The sequence below is a fragment of the Pistacia vera genome, unplaced genomic scaffold (assembly GCF_008641045.1).
Source record: "Pistacia vera cultivar Batoury unplaced genomic scaffold, PisVer_v2 Contig712, whole genome shotgun sequence".
Lineage (NCBI taxonomy): Eukaryota > Viridiplantae > Streptophyta > Magnoliopsida > Sapindales > Anacardiaceae > Pistacia > Pistacia vera.
In genome coordinates this window covers 547,843-574,563 of record NW_022196571.1, presented here as the reverse complement: position 1 = coordinate 574,563, position 26,721 = coordinate 547,843, and the positions used below count along the sequence as shown (strand labels likewise).

Below are 26,721 nucleotides of genomic sequence, written 5' to 3'. Positions count from 1 at the left end.
AATAATACTAATAACACAAAATTATTCGAATGAGAAACTCGATCATACAAATTCCTTGGAATCGCTCTGAATGAGAAACTCGATCATGCAAATTCCTTGGAATCGCTCTAAATGAGAAACTTGATCATGCAAATTCATTCTAATCACTCAATGAGAAACTCGATTCATGACCTTACATTATTTGATAAAAAGCTAAATCACTCAATCGAGAAACTCGATCCATCCCAGTTCTAAAGATTATTCATTATAACAAATAGAAATCCACATAACAATCACAAACCATTCAAAACAATCCTATGTTGTACTCGAAAAACTAAACCATCACACCTAAAAAAAGCCGAAAGCTAGAAAAAAAAATCAGTTCCAATATCACAAATTCCAGCAAGTTAGATCATCAAACCAAGCTAAATTGTAAAGGTTCAAGCGAGAACGAAATCTAAACAAAATTAGCAAGTCATATTAATTGCATTAATCACATTATCATCAAATCAAGCTAAGCCTAAATCCAAAATCCCAATTCATTGAATCACTTGACAGATTAAAAACAAAATCATAAAATTAAAAAGGCCTCTAATTGTTCAATTTCAAACCTAAAAGATATTAACCTTATTAAAGCAATACCCAGTTGCTAAATGAATCTCAATCTCCAAAACAAAATAAAACCCGTTTTCAGTTAGTCTTTGGATCGGGCATCGGGAACAATCCGCCGCCGGCAGCCGCCCCACGCGGCGGGGAAAAACCTAGAAACTTCTGCAAATTCGTGCGGATACTAATCGAACACAAGAAATACAAAAACGCCATCGAACAATCCGTCGCGTCGTCGCCCACCAGCCCTCGGTGGCTCATCTTCATGACGATTCCAAAGGGTTTAAAGGGTAATTTCGCCACCACTTTGCCTTCGAAAAGGGAATTCAAAAGCCCGAAAACAACGAACAGAACGAGGGCCACAACGGCGCCAGATTTGAACTTGAACAACGAAAGGTCGCGGCTCGACTCCTTCAGGCTGGTCTCAACGCGGTCGATCTTCTTGGTTTTGGATTTTTTGAGGGAGATCTTGGTGGGGTTATCGGTCTTCATGGTTTCGAGCTTTTTGGAGGCTTTGTCGATGGAGGATTTGAGGGATTTGTAGGAGTTGGTGCGGTAGATGAGGAGCCAGGAGATGCATTCGCAAACGATGGCGGTGCAGAAGGAGATGCCGACGACGGTGAGGCTGTCGGAGTATCTGAGGGAGGAGAGGATGGAGGTGGAGGTGGAGGCGGTGGCGGAGGACATGGTGGTGGTGGGGCGGGGGTACGACGGAGGAGTGGAAGTTTGATTTTATGAAATCTGAACAGTTAGGATTGAGATTGAGCTTGAAAAGGATGAAAGAGATTCCCAGTCAAATAGGATAGGTCAGTCACTGTTCGTTTTGGGGATGTCTCTGCTATTTTCTGAAACAAATGTCAACCCTAAAGTTTCGTTTGGAGTTTCATGGAAACGTTATGAAACGATTATAGGTAAACCTTCGTAGCGGTTTTTAGAGATTTTGTAGACGGTTTTTAAAACACGCAACCTATGCCTAGGATTTTTATTTTCTAACGGTTCAACAGTTTTTTAAAATGACAAATTATCAATATAACCCAAAATACCCAACTTCAACCAATTCTAAGGTTTTATTTTTTCATTACAAGGTAAAAGCTATTTTTGTTTTCTACTCAGTATATATAACAAGTAATAAACTCTATCTTCATTCGTCCTTTGAACAATCTGAATAAAAAAGTGTAACTCGCTTTCTAAAAAGTCATCGAGAAAAAGATTTAAGAAATTGGTTTTATGATTGCTCAAGCATGTCTTAGTAATTAAAGTGTTGGATAGTGGCATAATAGTGTTAAAAAAAAGGGGGGAGAGAATTGAAGTAGTTAAGATATGTACGACGTGTGGTTATATGTCCATCCAATAACCTAGAAAAAGAATATACACTAATTTCTTGTCATATTGTTTGTTTTGCTCTCTTTGTTTATGTAAACAGAACACTAAGGGTTCGCTTGAGAGTTTCATGGTAGCGGTTATGAAAGTAAACCACTGAAGCAGTTTTAAGAGTAAACTGCCACAACGGTTTTGAGATATTTTTAGTCATAGTACCATAATGGTTATGAGAGATTTTTAGTAATAGTTTTTAAAACACCCAACCTGTGCTTGAGAGTTTATTTTCCAACAGTTCTGATAATTTTTTAAAATAATAAATCTTATATATATGTCCATAAAAATATCCAACTTCAACCAATTCCTGAGAGTTTTGTTTTTTCAATTATAAGGTAAATATTATTTATTTGTTTTTTACATATTAGTATTTTATAATTTCAAATATGATAAAGTTTTATAGTCCTTCTTCGCCATTCTTTGCAGCATCTGGAATAATTTAAATTATAACTCCACTTTTCCAAAAAAACATCTAGAAATGGAATTTTAATAATTTTTTTTTATGATTGCTTAAAATCATTTTATATTTAATATGTTTGAAGACATGCATAATATGGTTAAAAAAATGTTTAAATATAATTGAGATAGTTTTGTAGTAGATAGGATATTTGTGAAATAAAATTTTAAAACCAACCAAAATACCCCAAATCGAGGTGTTTTATAAACCCCTCAAAAGTATTTTGGAAGGTTTTTGAGCCAATCAAAACCAATACATAAAAAAACTGACAAGTAATGGTTCTAAAACACCTGAAAACCAGTCTAATTAAAAACTTCTAAAAAACACATGGAAAAAAAACTCACACACAGACCCTGACAAAAAATCATCTAACAATAGTTCTGGGTATATGTCATCGACGCTACGACAACAATTTAAAGAGACTGAAAGCTTGATCCTTGAGAAGCATTCAAGGGCAAAGCGCCTGTTCCTTGAGGATACTGTAGCTTATCACACCAGAAATGATGTAGCCAAAGAACAAAAATTTATAATCAACTTTCCTAGATTATCGTAGCGGAATATAATTGATTTTTTTACCCCAAAAATTCATAAAACAAATATGGCTAAAGATCAAAACTGGATACAAGTCACATAAAATGTTATCGAACTAAACCAGATTGCATGTAAGGTCGATCAAAACCTGAATGCTTCAATGATGGGGTTCGTAAAGTAATAGGAATGTTAGAAACAAGCCAAGATCTACGAGAAATACAGGTTGCAGAACGGCAACTAAGCACAGAAAACGTAGAACTCAGAAGTTATAAATAAAGAAGCAAAACAGAAACTAAGGTCAAACTGGAAATGATATAGTTCAAAGCTATAAATTCAGAACTATGATTACATTAGAAATGAGGATCGCTATGAATCTCAAATGTCAAGCTTCCGTAAAGCACACCGGGAGATTTCTAATTCTAGGGTAGTGATATAAATAAATATACAATGCAATAAATTTCAAGGAAGATGTCTCTTTCAGGCCAGATTAAACTGAATTTACCAAAAATTCAAACATTAATCAGAGACAAGGTCCTACTCTAATGCTTGTGAAGCTACCAATGACGATGACCAATTGACCATACAAAGCCAATAATACTAATAACACAAAATATTCGAATGAGAAACTCGATCATACAAATTCCTTGGAATCGCTCTGAATGAGAAACTCGATCATGCAAATTCCTGGAATCGCTCTAAATGAGAAACTTGATCATGCAAATTCATTTAATCACTAATGAGAAACTCGATATGACCTTACATATTTGATAAAAAGCTAAATCACTCAATCGAGAAACTCGATCCATCCCAGTTCTAAAGATTATTCATTATAACAATAGAAATCCACATAACAATCACAAACCATTCAAAACAATCCTATGTTGTACCCGAAAAACTAAACCATCACACCTAAACAAAGCCGAAAACTAGAAAAAAAATCAGTTCCAATATCACAAATTCCAGCAAGTTAGATCATCAAACCAAGCTAAATTGTAAAGGTTCAGCGAGAACGAAATCTAAACAAAATTAGCAAGTCATATTAATCGCATTAACACATTACATCAAATCAAGCTAAGCCTAAATCCAAAACCCAATTCATTGAATCATTTGACAGATAAAAACAAAATCATACGATTAAAAAGGCCTAATTGTTCAATTTCAAACCTAAAAGGTATTAACCTTATTAAAGCAATACCCAGTTGCTAAATCAATCTCAATCTCCAAAACAAAATAAACCCGTTTTCAGTTAGTCTTGGATCGGGCATCGGGAACAATCCGCCGCCGGCAGCCGCCCCACGCGGCGGGGAAAAACCTAGAAACTTCTGCAAATTCGGGCGGTACTATCGAACACAAGAAATACAAAAACGCCATCGAACAATCCGTCGCGTCGTCGCCCACCAGCCCTCGGTGGCTCATCTTCATGACGATTCAAAGGGTTTAAAGGGTAATTTCGCCACCACTTTGCCTTCGAAAAGGGATTCAAAAGCCCGAAAACGACGAACAGAACGAGGGCCACAACGGCGCCAGATTTGAACTTGAAAACGAAAGGTCGCGGCGACTCCTTCAGGCTGGTCTCAACGCGGTCGATCTTTTGGTTTTGGATTTTTTGAGGGAGATCTTGGTGGGGTTATCGGTCTTCATGGTTTCGAGCTTTTGGAGGCTTTGTCGATGGAGGATTTGAGGGATTTGTAGGAGTTGGTGCGGTAGATGAGGAGCCAGGAGATGCATTCGCAAACGATGGCGGTGCAGAAGGAGATGCCGACGGTGAGGTAGGCTGTCGAGTATCTGAGGGAGGAGAGGATGGAGGTGGAGGCGGTGGTGGAGGAATGGCGGTGGTGGGGGTGGGGGTCGACGGTGGAGTGGAAGTTTGATTTTATGAAACTGAACAGTTAGGATTGAGATTGAGCTTGAAAAGGATGAAAGAGATTCCCAGTCAAATAGGATAGGTCAGTCACTGTTCGTTTTGGGGATGTCTCTGCTATTTTCTGAAACAAATGAGGTTTTAAAATTCTATAAAACCTTGGGGTAAAAACATTTCTTCTTGGTAATTAATTTTTTTTTTCATCAAATAATATATGTATTAATTGTTGTAAATAGTTGATAATATTGGTAGGCATATTTAAAGTAATTAAAATATATTGCACCTAATCCAAAAGTTAGGTTATTATAACACAAATTCATAATCTTTGGTTCATATTAATTGATATATAAAAATTTCTTAGTTGGCAATAAAAATACCTAACTCTAAATCTTATGGTAAATTATGTTAAAAATATGTATAAATAACTTAACCCATAACAAAATATCGATCTTAATAATCAATACAATAGTTGAATTTTATAACATATAACTCGGTATCAATGCAATATCCAATTTAATATTTTTGTTATAGTGCATAATTTATGTGTTTATTTTTATTTTATTATTTGTTTTTGATGCATTATTGTTAGGTAACCCTATGTTTATAAAACTAATTATATTATTAGCACAACTATGTTTCAAGGATTATGTACTTGGTATTTATGTTAAAGAATGAAATAGAAGCATTCTTGAAAGTTCAATTATCTAAGAATTGTGAGAGTTTATGCGTAAATATTCAAAATTTAAAAAAAAAAAAGGTACTAAAATGATATAAATTGAAGGTAAAAGAAGATAGATATAGACAGAACGGATTAAGGAATAAATCATCTTCAATCATAATTGAACCCATATAAAATGAAGGTGTTTATGTTATTAATCAGCCCTCTTTGAACTTCAATAGTAAACACCTTAAAAGTTGACGCTAATTAATGGGTTGTCTTAACGTGTATAAGGCACACGTTAAGGATACTTGAAGACAAAAAAAAATTAACCTTTTTTTTTATTATTTTTTTTATGACTGAGAATGTCTGAACAAATTTACACGCACCTCAACTAATCTTTCGGGATCCTATAACTACTAGTCGAGTAAGAACTCTAGTGGTTAACATCATTAACAACCGAAGAGAGATTCGAATTCAAAACCTTTTGAGTAATATACCCAAGAGTCCTTATTTAACTACTCGACCACTCAGAAGTAGTTAAAAATAAAAAAATTAACGTTCCAATGCATTGAAAATTGCTTTCTACTTGTTATATAATATATATATATATATATATATGTAAATCTTTTATCTTATAGTGGATATACGTCAACAATATTTTAGCCCAAAGTGGAGGAAGGCCCAATAGCCCATGTTTTGGAATTTAATAAAGGAATAAAAAACTTCAACATGCATGAATATTTATAGAAAAATTGAATAAAATTATTAAATTCATATAAATTAATATGAATGATATAGAGATCTCTAGCATATAGGATTGTCCCAAGTCCTAACAAAAGATTTGGTGACTTATAGGTATTTAAATGTTCTTATCATAAGCATTAAATTACACTCAATTGATAATTAACATGACACAAAAAAATATACTGAAGTGTGAGCCATCGTGTTGTCATTTGTTATTCACAATTTTTTTTTTTTTTTTAATTAAGGTGTTTAGGACAGTTTACGTGAATAATCATTGACAGTCATTCACAAACTCTCAAAATTTAAGATACAAATCCATAATAATATATAACATCATGAAAATTTTAATATCTGAATCAAAGGTTAATAATCAGTTATTAACTTTATAAAATAAAAAATTTTAAAATAATAACAAATCGTTGAATTTTGATTCGTACATTAAAAATTCAAGACTTATATATTTAGTGTTTAATTATATCCATCTTATTGAAGATTTTTGTCGCATTTTTTCTAATTTACATTCAATTTTATTGTTGCAATTGGGGGTGCCCTATCATAAATCACATGGCTAATATAAACCTTTTTGTTAACCTATAGCTATTGGTTGTGAGGAAGCTCCAATTTATTTTGAATAAAATTATGAGCTTTTAATGTTACATTGATGGCTACCCTAGTGTTTAGGGCAATTGCCCAATTGATTTAAGATGAAGTCTCGCAAGCCCTACTAAGAGTTGATGGGTTAGGTAAATCATTTTCACAATTTGGAAATTAAACATTGAATTACAATCAATATATTAAATGACTTTGTCGTTCAACAATACATATCCCCTCATATAGATGCATCCAACCAATCACGAAATGACATGCCAAAGTATGTGTACATGTACTAGAGGTGGGCAAACGAGGCTTAGGCCCTCAAGGATCAGACCCAAATTGGTTGGGACCGGTCCTAAGCCTGTCACTTTTGTGAGGGCTTAGAATAGTCCCAAGCTTGAGCCTGGACTGTATAAGACCGGTCCTGAGACCAGTCTTAGGCGACTTGATTAATATGTAGGCCTGATAATTTTGTATAACCAGTCTTAGGCTTGGGACCAGATGGACTGGTTTGGGCCTGGTCACCCTTCCCTAGGGCTCGGGCCAATCCCGGGACTGATCCCATAGGGAAAGGGCCCTTTGGGCCCGGGCTTTTTACCCACCTCTAATATGTACCCGATCAAGAGGAGAATCAAATATGAAAGATGCATACATTTCTTATTTAGCCAAATGAAGATATATGTGCATCTGATCAATCAAATGATGTCAGTTTTGTGTTAATGTATGAATGTATGTCATCAATTGATTAAATATTTTATTTGTTAAGTTTTTTTTTTATTTTTTGTTTTACCTTTATATTCTTCCTTTATTCGTGTCTCCATTTATGTTGATTTTGATTTGAGATTTGAGATTTGATTAAATATTTCAGGTCCCCAATAATTTTGGCTTTTGGTGTTGGGGAAGCAAGCAATTTTGGATTGAAATGAAAGCAACGTCCCATTAAAAATAAAGTTTCTGTACTTTATATCACTTTCCTATTCTAGCTATTCTAAAGAGTTCTATAAATTAATGGGATGATTTGGACATTTGGTTCTTTGATTCTAGAGGAAGTTGCAAATTCTAGGGATGGAAAATACATTTAATAAAGTTTTGTTGGGAAAATGTTTCTCAGCTTCATTGACGGATAAAGGGTATTATAGTCTTTTCGTTGTTAGACCCCAGTAAGATAACAAATTTGATTAATGAATTTTAATGATGAGTGGAAAATTCTCAAATCTTTTTGTAATTATAGTAACAAAAAAAAAATTCTTAGCGAGGTAATTAGGTAAATATTCGTTAATTCATAGTAACCACACTAACGGTAAGGAGATTTATGTTATTTTTGAAATGTTAGGGAGAATTTCGTAACTTAATTAAACCTTGGGGGTGGAGAAAATTTTTCTATTTTACTTTGGAAATAGTGATAATACTATTAGTGATTGAAATCAGAAAAAAATAAAATTGGTGGAGTGTGGTCCTCTTTTTTCCTTTATTTATCCATTTAATTTTCCTCATAAATACATTTATTAACACAATTTTTTATTATTATTATTAGAAAACTATTTATCATCTTGTTTTATCTTATTATTAACTTGAAATTTCATATACATTAATACCTCGAAGAATGATAAAATATAAAAATCTCCTTAAGGTTTCAAAAATAACAAAATCCTCTTACTTTTGAGTTTTAAATGTTATAATAAATGAAAAAAGATTAACGTTACAAGATTTTTGTTATTTTCAAAATCTAATAAAATTTTTTATTTTGTGTCCTTTTTATCTTGGCATTTTCTTGATTCCCATCCAGATAAGAAGTTCCATAAACTAGGCTATTGTTATCGCATGTTTCTTTATGTTTTCTGGATTTTATCCGAATCCTCGTTTCCTTTTGAAAAAAAGGGAAGGAAAAAGATCTTTCTTCCTTGGATGCCTCTTGTTCCTGTTTAATCCCCCTCGTCTTGAAAGTCGTTTCTATTTCTCAATATGTTACTCCCCTTTTTGGCCTTTCTTTAAATATAATCTATTCTTTTCCCTAAAGTTTGTCTCTTGTCCTTAACTTATTCATACACTGTTAACATATTAATCATTAAAAATGTATAATATACGAATAACATATTAATCATTGAAAGAAGTAATCACCATGGCATCTTGGTCTTAGATTCTCAGTTCCACGCATGCATTTCTTCCTCAGGAGAGACATCAGCATATCCATCTTGAAACTTTGAAGAGTCTGCTCAGTTTTTGAGTGAATAAAGTAAATATGGATGATATGAAAGCTCCATTGTTGCAGAACTCAGTTACTTCATTAAAATGTGAGTTCATCTCCAAATTGCCTCACAAAGTTCGCTCTGGACTTGATCCTGAAACCCCTCTTGATATTGACCTCTCTAAACTCACTGGCTTCATTCAAGGTACTTCACATCGCATTCTCTCTGTTCTCTCGCTTTTATCTTGATCAATAGCAATGGTATGTCATGATTTTATTTTAATTAAGTTTTGTTTTAAGTGGGAAATGAAAAAAAATTTGACCTTGCTTACTGCTTAGTGTAAGTGGTGATGACAAGAAGATTTGTTGAATAATTCAGAATTAAATAAGAGAAGAAGGCACGTGTTAGGAGCTAATTTGGAATCTACTCATGGATTAGAACTTTGACTTTCTAATTGATAACTGATGACTGTAGAAAAGATGGGTGCTTTTTGTTTGAATAAATGCTTCTTCCAAGTCCTATCTGCCTGTCATTTTCCATACCATGTCTTTTGATTTGTATTCAAGTTGAAAATTTAGTTCAATTATTCTGTGTTAGACAATCTTCCAAGTGGTTAGGTCATGAATAATCGGCCGGTTTCCTCTAGGAACCGAGACTACTTGTTTCAGAGTTATTTAGTCAGTCAGACAAATTAACAAATGTCACCTAAGTCTCGAAAGAAAATTCGAGAAACTTGGCCAGAACATAGCCAGGCATGGCAGCCCCTGGCTGCGTTGCGGCTTTACTATTTCTTTGATGAATGAAACTGGTTGATGTGAACATAACTAGTGTGATTCTGTGAAAAGATGTTTCAGTCGGTGATCATTTGTGATAATATAAATTTCATTTTAATCCTGGGAACCTTAGTTTATTAGGACTGCTCAGTTGGTATGTTTGAAATGAATTACAAAGTTGTATAATTACTGCAAAATTGATTTGATCAAGGAGAAAATCCTGCCGGTTTCACTTGATATTAGTATTAATCTGTATTATATTATGTATTACATGTTGATAATCTTTTAGTGTATGTATATATTCTTCAATTTCTGAGTTACATATCATTTTGATGGAACATTCATGGTTTTGTTTTTATCAGGGGAGAAGGAATACTATGAAAAACAATTTGCAACACTTAAGTCCTTCGAGGAAGTCGACTCTCTGGAGTCGAATAATGCCATTGATGAAGAGCAATACTGCATCGAGCAAGTCCAACATGAGAGAGCAATGAACATTTCTAATTGTGCAAATTTTGTGTTACTTGCATTCAAGGTATTCTACTTTCCCTTTTCTGGATAATGTGAATTAAATGCAGAATTTCAGATATGTTTTAATATCATCGCCTCTTTTTAAGATGCTTGTAGAGTTATGTGTTACATTTCATTGTGCTTTTCTTCACAATTGATTGTAAGAAGCATTGATTTCTTCAGAAAGTTCTTATTTCTATATATGCATTTCTGCAATACAGATATATGCTACAATAAAGAGTGGATCTATGGCGATTGCTGCATCGACTCTAGATTCTTTGTTAGATCTCATGGCTGGTGGCATACTTTGGTTCACAAATTTGTCAATGAAAAACATAAACATATACAAATATCCTATTGGAAAATTAAGGGTGCAACCAGTAGGCATTATCATCTTTGCTGCTGTCATGGCCACTCTAGGTATATTTTTCTGCTCTAAACTTGTCTAAATCTTTAAAAAATTGACAAATATCTAGTGAACTTGACATTCTTTTTTTTCCTTATCGAGTTGTGTTCGTCCTGTATGCAGGCTTCCAAGTGCTCATCCTAGCTCTCGAACAACTAATCAAAGACAAACCTTCTGCAAAAATGACTTCCTCCCAACTCATTTGGTTGTATTCAATCATGCTGACAGCTACTGCAGTGAAACTTGTCCTATGGATTTACTGTAGAAGCTCCGGGAACAACATTGTCCGCGCATATGCAAAGGTTTAGTATAACATACAATTTAGAGCCCAATATCAATTGGATTGGATTCTTTCCTGCTGCGCATTGCTTTCTATAATATGATTGCCTGCAGGATCATTACTTTGATGTGGTAACGAATGTGATTGGCTTGGTCGCTGCTGTTCTTGGCGATAAATACTATTGGTGGATTGATCCACTTGGCGCTATCATCCTTGCAATCTATACCATTACTAATTGGTCTGGAACCGTGAAGGAAAATGCAGGTTCCATTCTTTCTCTATTTCATTAAGATGAAGTATATAAACACGTTTTTGGAGGCTTGAAGTGCTTCCACAAAAATCACTTCCAAGTAAAAACATTTTTATTACCCCAAATGAATTTCCATGTTCAGCATGCGCTTTTAACAATCTTTTTTCTGGTAGTTTGCCTGGTTGGACAATCAGCTCCTCCTGAAGTTCTGCAGAAACTCACATACCTTGTCCTAAGACACCATCCTCAAATCAAACGGGTTGACACGGTTCGCGCTTACACCTTCGGTGTTCTTTATTTTGTTGAGGTTAGTTTGTACTATCGACACATCTAAAGCTATATCTATTAGCAAATGCGCAAACCTATTTCTTTAAACTGTGCAAACACTGAGCCGTGATTTGGCTCTGACAATGTTTTAAGAAATATTTCGCTTAAAAATTCAGGTTGACATTGAGCTGCCGGAAGATTTGCCATTAAAAGAAGCTCATGCAATTGGAGAATCATTGCAGATTAAGATTGAAGAGCTCCCTGAAGTTGAGAGAGCCTTTGTTCATCTTGATTTTGAGTGTGACCACAAGCCAGAACACTCTGTTCTTAACAGGCTCCCAAGTAGCTAGCCAGTGTCAGTTTTTTTTTTTTTTAATTTCCCATCAATACTTCTATTTCTTGAGACTTCAAATTCCATAAAACTTTTCATAATCGTGTGCTAAAAAATTTCTACTTGTAAAAATTAAATAGCTAGTAAAAGAAAAAGAGAAAAACATAAAGAGTTGTTGATACTAGAGGTATGATAAAATAACAAAGACTATGTTTGATAGAGTATTTAGAATAGTATTTTTGAAAAAGTTGAGTTGAGTTGTTATTACAAGAATAGGATTTGAATTTGAAAATATGTTTGGTAAATTTTTGGAAAATATTTTCTGAAAATATTTAGATTATTTTTTAATCATCTACATTTGTTAATTTAGTTAAATACCCCCTACAATAAAAGTTTTTAAATTAATAAAAACACTCTCACTCATCCATTAAAAGTCGGCAGCTAGCCACCACCTTCAGACGGAGACCGGAAGTGACCAGAATGGCACACAACTGGTTGGATCGGCGCCGATCTGACATTTTCTGACCAAATTTATCATGCATCTGGCTGAAAATGGCCAGTTCTATAGTTAAAGATTTGGTCATTGATGACAACCAAGATATGACCGTCAACAACGGCCACGATAAGGTCGTTGTTGACAATCAGATGTGGCTAGATCTGGCCGTCAACAGCCAGATCTGGCCATCAATGGCCAGATCGAAACACAACCGGTCATATCCAGCCAGTTGTGCGCCATTTTGACATATTCCAACCACCTTCCAGCGGTGGTAGCCGGCTACCGGGAATATGTGGGTGGGTGGATGTGTTTTTGTCAATTTATAAACTTTTATTGTTTGAGGTGTTCATTTAAATTAATAAACCTAGGAGATTAAAAATATCTAAATATTTTGAGTTGAATAGAATATGATTAGATTTTGAGAATACCGAAACAAATATACATTTTGAATAGAATTTGATAAGATAGTATTTTGAATAAAGAAACAAACAGAGTCAAAATTTTCTTGTAGCAGCAACCCACTCCTAAGTAAATCATAGGTAAAGGTAATCAACGAGGCAGTAGAGAATCAAACTTGGAATTATGGGTTGAAGCCATTACTAGCCCCTTGGTTTGCCGTTATAACTATGTTACTCATGGGTGAATTTCACCCATTATATCAAGTACACATGATATTAAAATTTTGAAGAGAAAAAAAAATAATAAAAAAAAAAATTTTGTTGGAGTTTCAAGTAAACATTAAATTGTGAATAGTTGGTTTTTAAGTGTCCTTAAAATTTTTTGTCTTTTTCAGTGCGTTTTTGGAGCGCTATTTTAATGCCATTAGAAATTAGAAATATAGTGGGAATGAATTGTTTTTACTTTTTAATATTTACTTATCATATGAAAATGATAAGTTCAATTTTTGTGTTATATGAAAATAACAATTTCATCCCCTAAGTTTTGACTTTTTTTTGCCCTCTTATTTCTTAAACCTTATCTTATTCCCTTTGAAGGAAACATCTTAAATAAAATTTTTAACTTTGGTCTTCCTAAATGCAATTTCCTAATTTAATCCTTTAACTTTGGTCTTCCTAAATGCAATTTCCTAATTTAATCTTTTAACTTTGGTCCTCCCAAATGCAAATAAATACTAAAAATTAAAGAATAAATCTTCTCATGATACAAAAAGAAATCAAATCCCACAAGAAAATACCTAAAAAAAAGAATTATTCCCTTATTATCATGAATTTAAGAAGAAACCCTTTCTTCCTAAATAATAAGCTAATAAAAGAATTGTCATTGTTGTTGAAACTTTGAAGGTAAGAGCTAATATGGAAGACATGAATGTGCCATTGTTGTTTGCAAAAGCATAAGAAATCAAAGTATTTTTATACCCTATTAGTATCATGAGTTGATCCAAAAGTGGGTTGATTAGAAAAATTATGGTAAATCATTTATTCATCTGGTGTTTAAATATATCGTCTATTTCTAATTTCACTAAATCGAAACTTTAAGAGTTCAAAATTTTATATGTACAATGTTGCATTTAGTAAAGATTTATATACTCAATGTGTCCGCACCTGTCCGATAGATATATTATAAATCTGAGTTCATCTCCATGTTGCTTGACAAACTTTCTATGACTTAGATTTGGATTTTTTAAACTCACTAGCTTGATTCAAGGTATCAAAACAATCTCAATCTGTTTCTCAAACAAGTCACATATATTACATATTACAATTTACGAGTCAAATTCTAATGAAACATTCACAATGATTTTATGCATTAGGAGGCTATGAATCCCACAAAGTTCAATTTGCAGTCACAAAGTCATTAAATCTAACAAATAACTCAATGGTAAAAGTTATATTTCTTAGAAATATTTAGCAAAAAAAATATATGAACGACTCTCTTTTTAACCCCAAAAAAGGGGGAAAAAATGGACCAAATCAAATGGGCCCAAGGCCCAAAACACAGAGTCGTCTTCTGTTAAACCCATAAAGCTTTCTCTGCATTTCAACAACTCTCTATTGCCCAGGTAAGCTCTTATGTCTTATCTCTATATGTTTTCATATGATAAATTTCACTCATTTTTACCAAGAGTTACTTTTTTTTATTATTATCATTTTTCTTTGTGCTTCTTCACTTTCATATCTTCCCTTTATATCTCCTAACAAAATAATTTGTTCGATAAATAGTTATAGTTTCTGGTTCTAAGAATGTATTGTGAATTCATGGACTTAATGGAGTTCTGGGCTTTCACTTTTCGTGTATTAAAGATTAATGTAAAATTTAAATGAAGGGATATAAGACATGGGTTTAGGGTTTTAGGGGCTGATATATGCTGGTTTTACTTGATAAAGTCTTAGGTGAGACAGACGTTATGTTTATGTTCATCCAATAAGCTCTTGACACGTATGCATTCATTTTAACAATGGTTGGTGAAGGTTAGTTAGACTGCGCAGTATTATCGGACGGGTGCGTAGATGATGTCGTACACTCGTCTTGGGAGGTTCTAGCAACATTGAACTTCATATTTATCTTGCAAAATTAAAGTTGGTTACTTTTTGATATTGAATATTACTCCAATGATGTTTTTATTGCAACATACTGGGATTTTTATGCATATGTAGCTAACTAGCTATCCCTGTTCGATGTGCAGGAGTTGGTTTAATAGGAATTGAATGTTGAATTACCCTTCTTTTAGTAAATTTACCTGATATTATTTTTGTATATATGTAATTGATCACTGCGTTACAATCAAGTTTTTCAAGTTAATTACATCTCGGATATTTAAGATACCCATTTCTGGTCATTTGAGTGTTATATGAATTGTGTCTTGTCGTGTTGATTTGTCGTTTTAGTGGTTTTTAAGTGTTGACATATGCTTGTTCTTGTTGACAGGGGCATAGGATAAAGGAGTTGATTACAAAAGTGTTTGCAGAAGATAGAATAATCGGTTGAACAGGCTGTGTATGCTTTATTGTTTAGTTCATTTCATTATAAGGGACTTACAATCTGTTGAAATAAGCTCATCCTGAACTATAATATATTATCCCGAGAAGGAAACATATTGTTTTCCTTCCATGAATTCTCTTTTGTTACCTTCCTATCCCTTTATCTCATCATTGTCCTGCAAGTCTTCACCTTGTCTTCAATCAAAACCTTGGTATATTTGTAGTTCACATATTTGTTTTAATGGCTGTAACACTGCTCCTCTTTCTCACTTGCTAAAACCCAAATCGCGTTTTTCATTAAGCATTCATCAGACATCCATTGGTTCCACAGTTCCTTCCGATGAGGGAGTTGTATCTGTAATCGACTTGATTGAAAAAGATTGGTCATTTCTTGACTCGGATGAGCTGAACTCCGAAGAGAATATCCAGAAGATTGACAACATAATTTCTGCAGGAGAGATTGATCATTCTTCCAGGGTTTTGGTTTCAATTGGTTCTGAAGGTTTTGTGGATCGGGTGGTTGATTCATCACCCTGCAGCTTTTTGCTTGTTGTACATGATTCACTTTTTGTGTTAGCTTGCATTAAAGCGAAATATGACAAGGTTAAGTGTTGGCAAGGGGAACTGAGATATGTGCCAGAAGAGTGGGCACCTTTAGATGTTGTGTTTCTCTATTTTCTGCCTGCGTTGCCCTACACACTTGATCAGGCTTTTGGGGCACTTGCTGATCGTTGTTCGCCTGGTACATTTTTAGAAGGATTTTGTGTAGTATTTGACCCATTTGATATCTCTATAAAGTCGGTGGCAAAGGAATATTACTCTTGATTCATCTAAATCGTTTCTTTGAGTATTGTGTTTTGGTTTTTCAGGTGCAAGAGTGGTTATTAGCCACCCCCAAGGGAGGGAAATATTGGAGCAGCAAAGGGAACAGTTTGCAGATGTTGTAATTTCTGACCTGCCTGATGAAATGACTTTACAAAAAGTTGCAGCCAATCATTCTTTTGAGATAGCTAAATTTGTAGATGAGCCTGGTCTTTATCTTGCTGTTTTGAAGTTTTGTAGGGAAAACTGAGTTCAGATTTGAACTTATGAAGAGACTGGGCCTCGGCTAATGTAATTCTTTTTTAAGCCAATGAAAGAGTTCAGGAATCAGATTTTGTTTGCTAGAATTGTGAATTCAGATTCCTGAAATTTTAGGTACATCATCCATATGCTTGCGTGATAAATTCAGGTTTTACATATCATAACGATTGTTAGGTAAATGAAGAAAATACCCATGACAGGATTTTATTAGAAGAATGAATGAGTGATTATTGTTATACTTAACAGTGAAGTGATGTGAATCTTTAATGAAAAATGAGAATAAACTGCCTCTTAGATGTAGAGGTGTGCAAAAAAATCCAATATCCGATCCAAAAAATTTGGATTGGATTCGGATGTCAATTTTTGGAAGATCTAGATTTTCGAATCAGATATTGGATCGGCTTTGCAAAGAAATCGGATATTTGGATCCGATCCATTTTTGTCCATAACTACAAGTTTTAAGAAGTTATTTTGGGGTCCTAGGTGAAAAGTGGTAAAGTATGTGGACTGTTCAAACAATGACAACTTTGGGGGGAAAATGTAATAAAATGTTGATGTGGCAGGGGTACCAAGAAAATGCAAAATCTTAGGGGGAAAATTGATATTTTTCATATAAATTCGGGCAAAACCAGATCCGGTTTATCCAATCCGTATAGTCGGATCGGACCAAAACCGGATCAGAAGAAATCTGGACCAGATTCGGACTAGGTTTATCCTGGATTGGATTAGAAAAATCCAGTTTTGCACACCTCTACTTAGATGTTGTATTTGTATGTCTAACACTGTAACTTGGATTGAAAAGCAAATTTGTGTTCTGGTTTGCCTGTGATGCTGTGAATACATGAAAATCCAAACATCTATTAGAGTTCGATATATAGCTGAATAATGCTACAAATCTAAAGTAGTATTTCAAATTAGTTAATACAAATGATGTATCATCTTATGTGACATTATTAACGATCAGGTTTGCCTCATCCCAGGCTTGGTTGCCAAGTCCAATCATAGAGAAGATCATACAGTTCTTTCATAGTTCGAAAGGCATCTCATTAGTACCAATTCCTATTTCACAAGCACATGGCAAGGAGCAGCAACCAATAATAAGCCACAGAAGCACAACACAATTAAATGAATAGAAGGTTGGCATAATAAGTGCTTAAACACCAGCAAAACTTAAAAAGTCACTGTATGATCTGTTGATGATTCTAGCTTGCAGAAGGGTGTCCAAAAAGCTGATAACAAAATTATAATTTTACTCTGATCAAAGATGAATCAATGTTCATTGTCTGATAAAAATGCCATGTGTTTAAATGCCTAGACTGAATTATAGAGATGAACAGCAAAAAAGGGGAGGAAAAAAGTCGTACCAAACAAATTCTCCATTAATTGAAAAAACTGACCTCATACAAAAACCTCTCAAACATCTTTATAGCAATCTCCCAACCTTATCTTTCATCTAAATTAAATAAACCAATTAGACAACTTGGATAGCAATCACCAAAAGAAAAAAAAAATCTATAAGCTAAAATTGGAATATTTCAGAAGAAGATTATTGGTTTTTTCTTTTTTTCTTTTTTCTTAACTATTAAGTATCTCAAACTTTGGTATCACCAAACAAGAAGATAGGGACTGAACTCCCAAATCTCACTCTCACTAGTATATTAGAAGAATGGAAACCTTATGCCATTAGTTGCTGCAAACAAGTTGTATTCTTCAATTGTAGTCTCTTTCTTAGGGCAAGCATGATCATTCTCAACATGATCCGCTGAAAATTGTGAAGAAAAATTCCCGACAATCTCATCTTTCGAAGGCAAGGGATTTAGTTTACATCCAGTTGAAAGAGCAACAGGCCCACCAAAATGAAACAAGGAAAAGTTGTCATTACCCAATTTATCAGAATCATCACTTTGCCCGCCTTCTGCATTTGCTGGTGCATCACTTAGATGTGACCTGGCAGGAGCACCCCCCTTTGTATTTGCATCATTCAATGCTTTTTGTGCCACACCTGCTTTGGAAAAATGAGTTTGCTCCTCCATGCCGTTGGCTTTGGTAACAGGCTGATAAAGAGGTACTGGGCTAGGATTAAATACAGGAGTAGGAACATGCGGCAGAGCACCATACTGCATGCACATGCGTGAGTTTCCATTTAAGCCATAGCTGAGAGGGCCAGCATACAAATAGTGGTTGGTATGAGGGAAAGGCATTACTCCATTTGCTGGAGCAGCTGGCCACGCGACTGGATTTTGATGATAGTAACCCATTGTTGAAGGAGGCTGAAATACTGGAAATTGCATATTTTGATTATGCAGTGGTGGGCAAACGCCTTGATGTTCAGAACCCATACTAACATTAGATATACCTTTATCAGGTTTTTGGGAAGTCTTTGTCAGCAGATTTCCTTGAAATTTACTCCCCATACTGTGAGGTGGAAGTCCATTCAATGGCCTGCTTACCAAATTCTCATCTCCATTTGTACACTGTTTTTTCTCAATCTCAACTTCATGACATTCAGAGAAAACATTTTGAGTGCATTCTGAAGCATCTCTCCCTTCTGATTGTTGACTGGCATCTTCTGAGTCTGACGTGGATGATGATTCCAGATTTCCATGATTTGAAGAGACTGTATTGCTATCCCCCTCACTAAGGCACGAGGAGCAGTTATCAGAATTGGATGTGCTACTCGTGTTGGGATCAGAAATTCCAGTCAACGTAGAGTTTCTACTATGACATAATCCAGCCTCATTGTAAGCAGCTTCTGTTGAATAGCAAGCATCCTTTGCATCCAAATGAAGTCCATTCAGGCAGGTTTCATCAGTTGAAAGGGTAGAGTCCCTTGATTTCTTCATGTTAACATCCTCATCATCATTTTGACACAAATTCCCACTAGCCTTGCTAGAAAATGTTTCACAAGATGACTTTACAAGGTTATTATCATGTTCAACTCCTTCACCTTTGAAGGTAGTTGACCTCAAGGTAACATCTGAATCTGAGTTGCTGCGGGGGTACTTCTTCTGCAATTCCATGGGCTCCCAAACTTTCTTGGAATAAAGTGAATCTCGGGTGGAGGAACTGTTTCCCATAATAATTTTGACTTTGGATCTTCCAGAACTATCACGCATGTAATCAATTTGATTATACTTGTTACCACGATAGAATTGTTTGGACATATCCAATGCAGATTCAGACTTACTGACAGATTTGGACTCTCGGCCTACTCTTGTTGCAGAAACATGAGGCTCAACCTTTGCTCGATATTCATTATGTTGATTACAGCTACAAGAATGGTCATATCTGTCACTCATCCTGTTATTGGAACAATGAACCTTCTCATTGTACTTCACACTGCAATTTCTATGGCTGGATTTGGAGGTGGTCATCCACAATTGCCGATTCAATCCATTGCTGCCCCTAGGAGTCTCATAATTATCACTGTGATATCTAGACTCGGATCGATTGACCATAGAACCACTTTCAGAAATGACTGCAAATCTGCGCCTCTCAGACCACTTCAATGGTGAATCAAGTTGTACTTCTTTCCGAAATTTCAATCTCCGTCGAGAAAATTTTGATTGTTCTATTTGAAAAGAACCATTCCCATCTTTAGCACCCATAACTTCTCCATCAGGACTATCATAACAGTAATTTTCCATTTGTGATGTGGTACACCCATTTGAGTACTGTTCATGCAAAACCTCAGGAGATCCAGGCCTGGACAAAACATCTACTGCTTCACTCACTGTGTCCCTGCAGCTAATAGCATTACTTGGCTCTTTATCAACACTGAGTAATGATTCATCCTTTGAGACATCAGGACGAACAAGGCTATGTTCTGAGGCACCATATTTTTTTTCTTTATCCCTTTCTTTTCCTTTCAATCTTTCCTTTCTTCTGAGCTTTTTCTCTCTTTCTTTCATTCTTCTCCTTTCTTTGCGCTCTTCTTCTTCACGCTTTTCTTTCTCCTCTTCCTCAAGAAGTTTCATCTGCAGCAAAAAAAATCACAGAGGAGGCCTCAGAAATATTTTCCACGAACAGGAGATGGCTCCCAATTTTCTATACCAAGAACATAAATCTTATCCTAAAATGTCATGAATACTGAGACCTGCTTTTCTAATGTGATAATCTCCTTGCATGCAACATGAACGCGTTCTTCCAGCAGTTTTAGTGCAAGACAAACGAAGATGCTGTGTGCATTTTGGCGTGCCGTTCCTTCTCTAAAGGCTTTTTCTACCTGAAAAAAATATATCATAATGAGTATGTTTCATAATAGTACAATTACATTTGCACACGTGAAAAAAGATAAGAATTAACAACATGGTTCCACCATCTTCATTAGTTCAGAGCAGCCCAGATTGCAGAAAATTTTTTTATGCCAACACTACAGCAATACAGAGAATACATATTACTCTAATAACTGAAATTCATCGTTAGCTCCAACAAAATGTCATGTATCCAACCCATAAAGCCGCTGACCCAACCAAGCACAATCTCCAGGTTTACTCAATTTTTTTTCCTCAGCAGCATTGCATTCAAAACTTAATTCCTCCTTACCGAGGCGCTGCTAAGCCATTTTTATGTCTGTTAATAAAGGTTATAACTTGGCAAACAGAAAAGGTTGGCTGTTGTTAAGAACACTAAAAGCAAATTATGCTTATAAGAAACTGCATAATGAAACAAAGTAATCTTTTACTGAGTTGAGAGACACCAGAAGATAATTCAGATAAAAACCAAGCACCTATCTAAAAATGACTTTTAACACAGCAACGGTAACGGTCTCAAAACTCCACTGCATTATCCTAATATAGAAGCCTATCATTCAATTAGTAGAGGTTCAAATGAACCAGAGCGAAATAGACTTCAAAAATCTTTGGTAAAACATTGAAAACAAAGGCAAGCATTTTGCAAGCCAAAAAGCACAAGAATATCATTATAATGAACATGCCTGCTCCTTAAAAATAACAGTTGCAGCATCTAGAAGAAACTCTCGAGCCAGTTCAGGACTCTTTGCATGCTTTTGTGGACGGGAGCATTCTCCATCCAGTTCATTTCCATCCTTGTCCATGGAATCATCATCCTGAAAATAGCAAAACAGACAGAGAACCATACCCATTAAGTAACATACTCCTAATTAATATTAAAAAACAGTTACTTAATCAGCTTTAAAAGAACTGAACTACCTCTTCTTCCTCAGCCTCTTCTGCATGCTCAAAAAACCTTCTAATACTTTCCCCTCTTGTAATTGTAACAAATCCATCGCCAACTACAAGCCTGCAATGAACACATTGTTGGCCCTTTAATGCATGAGCTTTTACAGAAAGCTCAGTACAGCGGCCATCTAATTTCCAAGCCCTCAGGGTAATAAAGCATGCACTCAGACCACTAAGATCCAAACCATTGACTTGAACACTTCCATTCATGCCAACATTTTCAAATTCAAGAATGTCAGATTTTCCCTCTCCAGTTCCAACTGCCCATTCAAAGTGATGGTACGTTCCAACAGTATCAGAAAAAGTTTGGCGCCAGTCAGCTTGAACTGTGTCATCAGATACCTGTGATGTAATAAATAAAAATTTGATCAAGATAAACTAACACAACCAATATATCAAAAAGGAAAATGGTCAATTCACTCTCCAAAAACAAAGGCCTCTTAAATCGGCTTATAAGTAAATTGACAACACTGCCCTCAACTTATCAACTTAGAAAATGTGTATCACATTTCAATGATGACATTTTTTGTTCAATCACTTAACCAATTGTCATAACAGTGTTATGATATTAACCCTTCATAGTTCAAATAATTGGATCAGAAGCTAAAAGAAACCAAAGCACTTGAACAGTCTGCAGAGAAAAAAAATGAAAATGGGTGAATAACCTCATATTGAAAGGCAGTATCAGCAACACAAAACCAACTAGTGCAGCGAGGTTCTCTCCGCATACGCTTCAACTCCTTTAGCTCCTTGAATTCTCGAATAACATTCCTTCTACAATCTCTGCAAAACCTCTTGCTGTCAAACCTGTGAAATGAACATCAATTTCTTAGCAGAAGCAAATCAATCTAATAAGACAATATTATGAAACTATATGCAGCATTAGCATTAAAAGAACATGTTCGAGCACAGAAAAAAATGACCAGCCACACAGAAATATGAGATGCAACAAGATTTCATGCAAGTTAATCCCAAAAGACAACAAAACTAACTGAGCACCTTCGCACCAATACACAGAGTTAAATGATTTCATGTTAGGTACAGGAACTAATAAAGCTTTGGTGCCCTTAAGTTTCCACCACTGAAATAAGAATTATAGGAATTTAACAGGTAACTACAACAAAAATTACTTAAATCAAACAGTAGTTCAAGAAGAAAAAAGAAAGAAAGAAATAAAAAGACATAGTGGCATTTGGTCAACTTGAAAAAGAAGGCTCAATAGTGGCATTGCAGCAGACAAATTGAAAAGGAGGGTCCAATCAATGAGAAGAAACAAATAATGCAATCAGTAGATTTTAGATTATAAATGTTGTCATGTGAATGAAGATGGTTGTGGTAAACCTTCAGCAACTAAGGTCTATTATGTCATATATTCTAATAGCACTTAAGATTGCAAGTTTCCATCTCTCTTGACGTCTCTCTTTGCCCAGATCTCTCCCTTTAAAGCCTCAATTCAATATACACTCCTCAACAATGTTTTCTTCTGTACATCATATCTCTGTTAGAATAAATATCATCTTTGGTGCTAGTCACACATTTTCGGAGATGGTTTCATATAAACTCTAATTATGCCTATCATGCCACTCCTTTGTCTCTATACCTAGAGTTACAATACTATTCTTCATAACAGTGTGATTTCTTAATACACAGCATTTTGGCCCATCAGCATATTGGAAATTATGGAAAATCAACTATAGTTAAATAAAATCAACCAGAAAAATTGATTTTGGCAATTGATAAAAGTGGGCTAAATGGATGAGCAAAACCGAATATTGTGTACAACTTATATATTAAAAAAAAATTGATGCACATTGTCATCTTTATTTGGAAGATTTTAGAAATTAGGGCCTACTTTATCCACCAATTTGATCTAATTTTCCATAAAACATTCTGCATGTCAACAATCTCAAACTTTTAGTCTTCCCATTGTTCCCTCACAATCCTTAGATTTTCAAAATTACAAGAAGCCATCGTGAAAGACTAAAGAAACACTAACTTCATTGACCTTTCAAAGTTCATTTTCCCAACGCACATAGATTGAATCATAGAATATATTGGAAATTCAGATTAAAAATATATCAATTGGTCCTACATTTAGCTACATTCGGAGAAAAGGGACATAAAAGTTACTAACTCAGAGATGAAAAGCAAGAGAATCCAAATTAACTGATGATACTGACAGTAGCAAAACTGTAATATCAAATCAAATTCAACATTGAGAGAACCTTCATGTTTATCAAGCCATTCGCCTTTGGAATAAAGTAGTGGTCATCTAACCTGCTGTCTCTTGTCATCTACTAAATCATGTTTCCTTAAAAGCCTACATAGAGGCAATCCGTGATTTTTTAAAATGCCAGCAGTTTCTTTCTAAAAATACTTGATAAGCGTAAATCCAAAGTACTATGGTTAATTTTCTTTGTAAAGTTGTATAAAAGCTATCTGCCACATAGTAAACTTCATGGATATCAGTTGAGCTCTATTGCAGATGATCCAAAGTGATAATTCATCACCAAGCTTTGGAATAAGCCAAATTAAAGGTCAAAAGAGTCATAAAAGATGGAGTCTGTCTAGATGATTGAGAATAAATATTCCCTTGACAAACAGACATTTTAGCATTTTAGGATGCTTGCATGATGCAGCTTTTGTTTTGACAAAATTGGTATTCTCCCTTTGGAGTTTACAAAATTGCAATTATCCACCAGAGTCAACAAATCATGTCAAACAAAATTTCCCATAATAGCACAATATGGCATCCATTTCATCCAATCTGAAGCACGCAGTTAATCACTCTCTCAATGTATGCCTAACTCATAATGTTGGCCTTAAAAGGGTTGTCCATCCAGTTCAGCCATATATTTGAAGCTACGAACATTAGGTACTCACGGAATAAATTGATGTTGCAAGCTTGTAACAATGAAGTGCAAAATTTTTAAAGAAAATAGCACGGCAAAGTATCTAAGCCTTCTGAGGAAGGATAACAAAAAATTGATTTACTTTATGCGGACAAATAAGTTTATGATGTCTTCTTCATCAGCTTGACCATTATAACAGTTTCCACCATAAGCTTTTATCTCAGAACTCCAAGAAAAAAGATAGTTTCAACTACCAATCAGTTCTCATACCAGTCTTCCACTGAATTTTAAATCAAATACTAAATATTAGAAACAAACAAGTAGCTAAAACACACCTGTACATTAGCCTCTCAATAAAATCCTCTTCCTTCATCCTTAAAAGAGATTGCCGAGTTTCTTCCCCAAGAGCAGACCAGAAATCCACTAATGTGTCACAAGAAAGCCTGGCAGTATGCAATGCACATGTTTCTCTTGTTCCATGTGCCCTACCAAAACTTGCCATTCCTTGACTTATCCAACCCCGACCTCCCCCACCACAGGCATCAGGATAAAGCAATTCCCGCTCCCGTTCCCTTGCACGTGCACTGTCGAAGACCTAATTAGATAAAAAACATCAGCAACACCAACCACATGCATAGATGCAAATTACCTGCACGCAGAAGAAATTTTGCATGACAAAACTTATTAGAACTAACATTTTGCAGTCCTTTGAGAGACTTTGAACACAAATAGCAGTCCAGGAGTGTTAATGATCCATCACGCGTTGTGGTTAGACCACCCCAGGGATGGACTGACGGATCTTGAATGTCATTTTGGCACCCATTTGTCATAATTGATCCACCGTCATTTTGATTTTTTGAGGCTACAGTTCTGTTGCTAGGAAGCTGTGCAACTGTTCCATCCTGCAGCATAGACTTTCCATACATAAAAATCTGCAGAAAACCTTCAAGCAGTAGTCCATTGCATCTAGAACAATACATGTTCTTTCGAGCTTGCTCAAAGAGGGTCTGCTTATCAATCCTAAGGAGCTCCTGCCGTGCTTGCAGTGAAAGGTCACTCCAGAACTAAGTACATATCACCAAATTAGCGATTTTCATTTCACAAGTTGCACAAAACCAGAAGCCCAAATATATTCAAAACATGTAAATACCAATACAAATTCTAAAATCATCAACCAATACTCGATAAGCCTGGCCTAATTGATGCCACTAAATGATATAAACAACTAGAAACCATTTTAAATCAATTTTTTCAAAAAAACTGCATCAAATTTCACAATTAGAATTATTAGTCACATGAAATGCCATTACCTTCACTAGAAAAAATTACACGAAAATGCAACCATTTCAAACGAATACTCACGACTGCCACTGATATTGCTATTATCAACCTACTTATCCAATATCATTATATACCAAACAGTTACAGTTCTCAATCGTCTATTGCCATGATATATCACGTAGACACAATAATACACTAACTACACTGTAATTGGATCTAATAAATAAAATACTCAAGTTCCATCACGAAAATGGCCAATGTATTGCTATTACAACCTACTTATCCAATATCATTAATACCAAACAGTTACAAGTTCTCAATCGTCTATTGCCATGCTATATCACATAGAACACAATAATACACTGAACTACACTGCAATTGGATTAATAAATAAAACTCAAAGTTCCATCAAACAAAACCCCTGAATAATAATAATTCCGCCTCAAGATCCAATCAAAATTCAATCGACCCTTTCAATTCAAGCAAACCCATTTGAACACTGTCCAATTCACTTTTCATTCAATAACACAGACCCAATCACAAAAAATATTAAAAAAAACAAAAAACTCTAGTACCTTCTGCAACTGATTGTACCAACATCATCGCTGTGTTTCGACCAGAAACCATTAGCCGAAACCGAGTAAGCATTACTAAATTGCTCATGTTTCTCTGCGCCTGCGCTAATCCTGGCTATTTTTTTCTTGTTAGTCAAATTAACTCATAAAATTCAATTCATTCACCAATTTTTTTAATTCCATTCATGCCCTTCTGTTGCAACAATATTACGATCAAACATCGATCTCAACCGCAACGTTCCCTGAAAATTTCACGAAATGGGGTCAAATAAAACGCAAAATTGAATCGAACCCATGCAACGAAATTGAAGATCGATTTTGGATCGAAATGGGTCGAATCTACTGGATTGTACGGACAAATAGCAAGAGATTGGAAATGGAGAAAGGGTCAAGTCTTTGAGAGGTTTTTTTTGGTTTGTGTGATAATGATGATGATTTGGAGCTGCGTTTATATTTGTAGGAGAGAGAGACATGAGAAGAGAGG

General features: G+C 34.9%; 4 protein-coding genes and 1 pseudogene across 4 annotated transcripts; 2 read left to right on the top strand and 3 right to left on the bottom strand.

Moving 5' to 3' along the window:
• Positions 1 to 437: 437 nt before the first annotated feature.
• Positions 438 to 1,401, bottom strand: LOC116114526 (calcium load-activated calcium channel-like). The gene has a single exon (XM_031400671.1). The coding sequence runs from the start codon at positions 1,270 to 1,272 to the stop codon at positions 670 to 672; it is 603 nt and encodes a 200-aa protein (XP_031256531.1). The 5' UTR covers positions 1,273 to 1,401; the 3' UTR covers positions 438 to 669.
• Positions 1,402 to 4,149: 2,748 nt separating this feature from the next.
• LOC116114511 lies at positions 4,150 to 7,461 on the bottom strand (annotated as a pseudogene).
• A 1,256-nt stretch (positions 7,462 to 8,717) lies between these two features.
• Positions 8,718 to 11,936, top strand: LOC116114525 (metal tolerance protein 4). Its single transcript, XM_031400670.1, has 7 exons — positions 8,718 to 9,197; positions 10,129 to 10,301; positions 10,498 to 10,696; positions 10,806 to 10,984; positions 11,076 to 11,226; positions 11,386 to 11,519; positions 11,656 to 11,936. Exons 1-7 carry the CDS (start codon positions 9,047 to 9,049, stop codon positions 11,827 to 11,829), a joined length of 1,161 nt encoding a protein of 386 aa, XP_031256530.1. The 5' UTR covers positions 8,718 to 9,046; the 3' UTR covers positions 11,830 to 11,936.
• Positions 11,937 to 14,336: 2,400 nt separating this feature from the next.
• On the top strand, positions 14,337 to 16,407 carry LOC116114524. Its single transcript, XM_031400669.1, has 3 exons — positions 14,337 to 14,800; positions 15,193 to 15,987; positions 16,115 to 16,407. Exons 2-3 carry the CDS (start codon positions 15,375 to 15,377, stop codon positions 16,315 to 16,317), a joined length of 816 nt encoding a protein of 271 aa, XP_031256529.1. The 5' UTR covers positions 14,337 to 14,800; positions 15,193 to 15,374; the 3' UTR covers positions 16,318 to 16,407.
• Positions 16,408 to 17,672: 1,265 nt separating this feature from the next.
• On the bottom strand, positions 17,673 to 26,251 carry LOC116114513. The gene is made up of 8 exons (XM_031400654.1): positions 26,238 to 26,251; positions 25,077 to 25,445; positions 24,717 to 24,976; positions 22,195 to 22,336; positions 21,500 to 21,871; positions 21,265 to 21,396; positions 20,425 to 20,553; positions 17,673 to 20,305 (listed from the first exon to the last, which is right to left on the bottom strand). The coding sequence occupies exons 2-8, from the start codon at positions 25,359 to 25,361 to the stop codon at positions 17,987 to 17,989; spliced, it is 3,639 nt and encodes a 1,212-aa protein (XP_031256514.1). The 5' UTR covers positions 25,362 to 25,445; positions 26,238 to 26,251; the 3' UTR covers positions 17,673 to 17,986.
• Positions 26,252 to 26,721: the final 470 nt, after the last annotated feature.

Coding starts and splice junctions, on each gene's coding strand:
- LOC116114526 (XM_031400671.1), bottom strand. CDS start 1,272: ATGTCCTCCGCCACCGCCTCCACCTCCACCTCCATCCTCTCCTCCCTC.
- LOC116114525 (XM_031400670.1), top strand. CDS start 9,047: ATGGATGATATGAAAGCTCCATTGTTGCAGAACTCAGTTACTTCATTA. Junction 10,985..11,075: donor TTGTCCGCGCATATGCAAAG/GTTTAGTATAAC, acceptor GATTGCCTGCAG/GATCATTACTTTGATGTGGT. Junction 11,520..11,655: donor GTGTTCTTTATTTTGTTGAG/GTTAGTTTGTAC, acceptor TTAAAAATTCAG/GTTGACATTGAGCTGCCGGA.
- LOC116114524 (XM_031400669.1), top strand. CDS start 15,375: ATGAATTCTCTTTTGTTACCTTCCTATCCCTTTATCTCATCATTGTCC. Junction 15,988..16,114: donor TGCTGATCGTTGTTCGCCTG/GTACATTTTTAG, acceptor TTGGTTTTTCAG/GTGCAAGAGTGGTTATTAGC.
- LOC116114513 (XM_031400654.1), bottom strand. CDS start 25,361: ATGTATTGTTCTAGATGCAATGGACTACTGCTTGAAGGTTTTCTGCAG. Junction 24,977..25,076: donor CTCTCAAAGGACTGCAAAAT/GTTAGTTCTAAT, acceptor TTATCTAATTAG/GTCTTCGACAGTGCACGTGC. Junction 20,306..20,424: donor TTATCACATTAGAAAAGCAG/GTCTCAGTATTC, acceptor TTTTTGCTGCAG/ATGAAACTTCTTGAGGAAGA.